We start from the raw sequence: 5,050 nt of genomic DNA, 5'->3' as shown, positions 1-5,050 counted from the left end.
CAGGTGAGTAACCTGGGCACTCACAGAAATCACCTAAGAAAACTTCACCCAATGAACCCATTTCCACTCAGTGTCCAATTAAGCTTATTAAAACAGACACTGAATTTCACTCTGATAACATACTATCAGGCAATCACATTTTCCACTTCTCTCCAAATAAAGGCAAAAATGTAGCTTCCACATAAAATATCTCATTGGCTACTGCTAAGTGGCACTATCAGACTACTATAAGCCTTCTGTAGCTCACACTATACTTTTCATAGCATTCCTGATACAATCTAATTCATTACTGACAACTCTTTCTAGCTGATAATTTTAGGTGTATTAAAGCTACTGCCATCATTACTTGATTAGCTCACTTTCTTGGCATGTGGCTCACTACTACACCTGCAAATGTCCAGCTCAGGATCACTTACATTTTTAACTGCCAACCTCACCAATTATAAGCAACGACAAGAGTTTAATTACTAAATGTTTAGTCTCATTTTGGTAAAATTACAGTTTAACACTTTGGCTGCGGTATCGGTGCAGGCGCGCAACTCTCCAGTGCGGCCCGGCAACACTCTGAAAGGGCAGCTACCGCTCGGAGCAGACGCTCCTAAGACACCTGACTTACAGGCCGACGTCAAGTCCTTGTAAGAGCTGTAGGATCATGTTCTATACTGACTTAATGATGACGCCTACACTTTGAGGTTTCCGTTTACAGATCCTAGATCCGTCTTTTGTATTTTCGCTCAGCAATATGTTGACTGCGTTATCGTTCGTTTCGTCACCTGCAAGTTGCAACAATTCGTCTGTTACCAATAATCTGAAGAAATCCGTAGGAGAATTGCCAGCAGGATGAATTTGCAGAACTTCTTTCTTCGTAAATGGGTGATACTGCATATTATGTGGTTCTTTATGCCAGGACTCACCTGGATTATCTCCGTGTGACAGGTCGGGCTCTTTTTCGTCGTCGATTTCCACACAATCGTCGTGATTCGTATCGTCAGATTCGGAACTGTCACGAAACAGATTCGAAAGCTGTGCTTCCACGCTATCATCGCTCTGCAATTCTTTTGCAGCCTCTTAATGACAATCTCCGTGGTATGCCTCGTCCTCACTACACAGAAAATCACTGTCGTCTAGTACACTAAGTAACTGTTTCTCTGTCAATTTAACACTTTTTCTGCTCCTTTTAAACATTGGAAGGTCCAGGTGTTGGTTCATTAGCCACCATTACCATCAATATACGTTCGATAACTGGCCACACAAAACAAAAGTTTACACGCTTTGATGCTAGCTTAGACGCTGCAACTAGACTGAGTAGTCCGACAGTGACAGCGTACGCTTATAAGCGTCAGCCGCACTGGCTCGTGGCTTGTTTTGACGCTTACAAGCGTCAGCCGCAGCGAAAGTGTTAAGCAAGATATACAGTAACAATGAGTGAACTCAAGTTTAAAGTAAATTTCACACTTTATCGGCATTCAATACAAAAGTATAGTCTGCACAAGAAACTTCCTGTAACAGCCCTCACCCCAACAGCTGAGAGTAAGTGCAGGCACTACAGAAAGTTCTAGTTACATTTCATGTTAAAACATTTCAGCCCACTCAAGTTCTCTCCTCCTTCATAGGCCCTATATGCATATATATGTGCAAGCACAAGAAAATGCCTAATTTTAATAAACTTTTATATAGTGAAGGTAAGTCCATACATGCTCCACTAATGGCAAACTGGAAGAAAGAAAAATGGTACAAACTGCTAAGTTCCTAAATACAATTTGCATTATCAATATTACTGCATTTAATTTGAACCCAACAAATTTGTGGAAGAGCATGCAGCACTATCAATAAGACCTTTTCCAGGCAAGTCCAATGTCAACTGTGACTAACTGCACAATCATACTTAAAGTATTCCAAGATGAGCAACTGCACTTATACCATTATATTGTTCAGCAAAGTTGTAAAACATTACAAACATTTTTAAAAACTGTGTTCATCACTCAACAAATCTTGGAAACAAAGCTAACATTCAAGACAGTCCACACAAAGCGTCAATTTCTTAGGTGAGCAGCCCCTATCTGAACTTCTTACTGTGGCCCCCAAGTCCGTATGGCAATGTAGTACAATTGGGCAGCAACATAGGACTAAGATAACTTTTCCAGAAACTACCCATGTATCACATTGCTGTTTCAAAGCAAATATAAAAAAAAGTACTCTGGGGATACAATGAACTTAGCACAAGACAAGTTTAAGACATTCTTTATTAAACATAAGAAATGTACACAGCACAAATTTAAAAAAATGAGTACAAAACATAAGAAACCTAACACTACAAAACTGTATTAAAACACTTTTTAAAGAGGGAATCAACAATTTGAGTAGCAGCACAGCAACTTCACCTAATGTTTCAAAGAAATCAAGTGGCCCACATAAGTCTCTAACTTACAACTAAACAGTCTTCACTAGACAAGAAGCATTTTATTAAACACCAGCAAAAACTGAAATTCCTGTATCCTTGGCTTCCAAGAAGCATCAGTGTCAGCAGGGAACATTACATTCTTTCTGGCTTCACCATCATACGCTGGAAACCACAGACGTAAGAATTTCAGAGAGCTTTCCTTAGAGATTCAATGACAATGTTGGATTCTGGAAACTTTTCCTTACGTGGTGGACCTTTCTTCAATCCACTCCAAAGTACAATATCTGGAACAAGATAACCATGACTATCTCTTACCGTGAAATTTGACTTAACAGGTCTTACCTATACAGCAAAATACCGTAACTAGAAGTAATCACATCTCCAAGCATATTTTTTAATTTGAAAATTTCATCAAAATTTTAAGCAATGATAACTACAAACTGGATTTCTTGTTTTTATCTCATATTTCTATTCGAAGAAATCATTAAAGCACAAAAATAACTATATTACGTTCAGAATATTTTGGCGCCAAGAAGTTACGTTAGTTATGCATCTCATTTGCATACATAGGTACAAGAGACACCCTGTAGATAAACAATGAATGCGTATTGTTAGAAGTTATTTTTGGATAACGTGAACTTTTTTATACGCTACATATTAAAATATTTACAGCAGAATGCGAAAAATATCTATACCATATCGGGATAGGGCCGTTATTTAATTTTGACATATAAATAACAGCTCCTGGTTACCTTGTGTTCTACACTACGTGAACTTAAAAAAAAAAAAAAAATAAAAAATAAAAAAAAAAATAATTATGGTTTGGAAACATGTTTCGAAATAAACTACGAAACATGCGGGCTCATAATACAATAATAATCCACTTACCACTTCCATCTGGTTTCTTCAGAACGAATTCAAATGCTCCTCGTCTTGGGGTAGAATCATTGTACGTAATTTCAAGTTTGGGCCACTCTGTCCTCAAGGCTTCGGAGAGCTCCAAGGCCTTGCGGCGAAAAATACTTCATGATTTACTGAAAAAGAAACAATTATTCACTCACTGATTTACTGAAAAATTTCATTATTCACTTATTAATATTTTACGCAAATCATAAAATATAACCACTCTTACTCACCAATGTTCCACTGCAATTTTCAAATCTTTGTCATCTGCGCCATCAGATTCTTCCTCACTATCTTCTTTAGCAGCCGCATTACGACCACGTTTCTTGCTTGGTCTTCCTGGTTTGGCTGCACTACGAGGAGCCGCCTTCTTCTCCTCCACGCCATTATCCTCTTCGGCAGAATCTTCCGCAGCTTCCGTTTCATCTTTAGCTACCTTCCTCGGGCGCCCCCTCTTCCTCGGTTCACCTTTTGGAGCTTTTTCTGGCGCATCTAATTTTTTCGGACGGCCCCTGCCTCTTTTCGCCTCCTTTTCCGGCACTGGCTCTTCTTCGGCTTCATCGTTTGAATCTTCTTTCTTCGCAGCAGCTCGCGGCTTTTTCGGTTCCGTCGGTTCATTTTCTTCCGGTGATTCAACTTTTGTTTTCACTTCTTCGGGCTCACCCTTCGCTGCTGCACGCTTACCCTTCTTAGCAGGCATTTTGGTTCAGATGAAATAACTTCAAGTAACTCTCTATCAACCAACCGTTTCGCGCCAACAGCTTCCTCCGCCCTCGAACTGCAAACGGTAAGAACTGTATGGCGGCAAATCATACAAACCGTCGCTAGAGGAAATCAGAGATGATTATTTCACAAAGAGGTTACCTACAGCAGAGAGATCGATTCTTATTTCACGTAAACGGATATGTATATAGACGTTTTTATTCGTCATGTAGTGACTTTATATGGAAAATACACCAACAAGCACAGGGAGAATGGAACAGAGACTGGACATTAGCCCAAAGGAACAAAGGAAAATTTTATGCCTGTATCCAATGGGAAACGCTCAGGGAACTGGTTAAACGGAATCAGCACCACAGCTGAATAATATGAATGCGATTAGGACGTAAATGTTACCTCGATTATCTTCATAAAATTATAGTTAACGATTCCACAATTTGCTATCACGGCCGTGAAGCAGAGGTTGACTTAAATCATGTAATATTAACATGCACAAAACACTGGCCATGGTAAACGAAATTATATCGTAAGTTGAATCAACTGAAGATTCCATTGCAGACATCTACTACTATCTTATAAGCGCGAATAATATAAGGACTTTTCACTTATCACATAGGAACGTATCTGAAAGATACAGAGATAAATATTTAGTTACATTTGTATCGAGTGCTTATTATTATTCTCAATGATTCCCCTTTAGGAGAGTGATGCACTTGAGCCAACAGAGCTTCCATTCCTTTTCTTCCCAAAACCTCTTCATTACCTCAACGTGTTTTTCTTCCTTCTGCCTGTCCATTTTTCCTCTGTTGTTTCTTTCGTTGACACTTGTTGGAGTTTCTTGTTTCAGATTTTACTTCTGAACCTTTCTCTGTTTTCAATTTCTTCTTCTGAAATTTTCAATTATTACAGATCTTCTTGTGTTTCTTTTATCCAGTAGGTCTTTAATCTGCTTGTATTAACGATGTAAAATTTTTTGTGAGTCAGCTTTCATCCATGCTACGTAGGTGTCTGTAGAACTAAAGGCAT

General features: G+C 38.8%; 1 protein-coding gene across 1 annotated transcript; it reads right to left on the bottom strand.

Annotated features, from left to right (window-relative positions):
* Window positions 1-2,226: 2,226 nt before the first annotated feature.
* Window positions 2,227-4,127, bottom strand: LOC124544971 (ABC transporter F family member 4-like). Its single transcript, XM_047123718.1, has 3 exons — window positions 3,538-4,127; window positions 3,290-3,435; window positions 2,227-2,685 (listed from the first exon to the last, which is right to left on the bottom strand). The coding sequence occupies exons 1-2, from the start codon at window positions 4,002-4,004 to the stop codon at window positions 3,426-3,428; spliced, it is 477 nt and encodes a 158-aa protein (XP_046979674.1). The 5' UTR covers window positions 4,005-4,127; the 3' UTR covers window positions 2,227-2,685; window positions 3,290-3,425.
* Between the last annotated feature and the right edge of the window lie 923 nt (window positions 4,128-5,050).

The sequence above is a fragment of the Schistocerca americana genome, chromosome 8, assembly GCF_021461395.2.
Source record: "Schistocerca americana isolate TAMUIC-IGC-003095 chromosome 8, iqSchAmer2.1, whole genome shotgun sequence".
NCBI classification, from domain to species: Eukaryota; Metazoa; Arthropoda; class Insecta; order Orthoptera; family Acrididae; genus Schistocerca; species Schistocerca americana.
This window is presented reverse-complemented; position numbering and strand designations above follow the sequence as displayed.

Bases quoted from the DNA above. Each gene is read 5' to 3' on its own strand.
- LOC124544971 (XM_047123718.1), bottom strand. From the start codon at position 4,004: ATGCCTGCTAAGAAGGGTAAGCGTGCAGCAGCGAAGGGTGAGCCCGAA.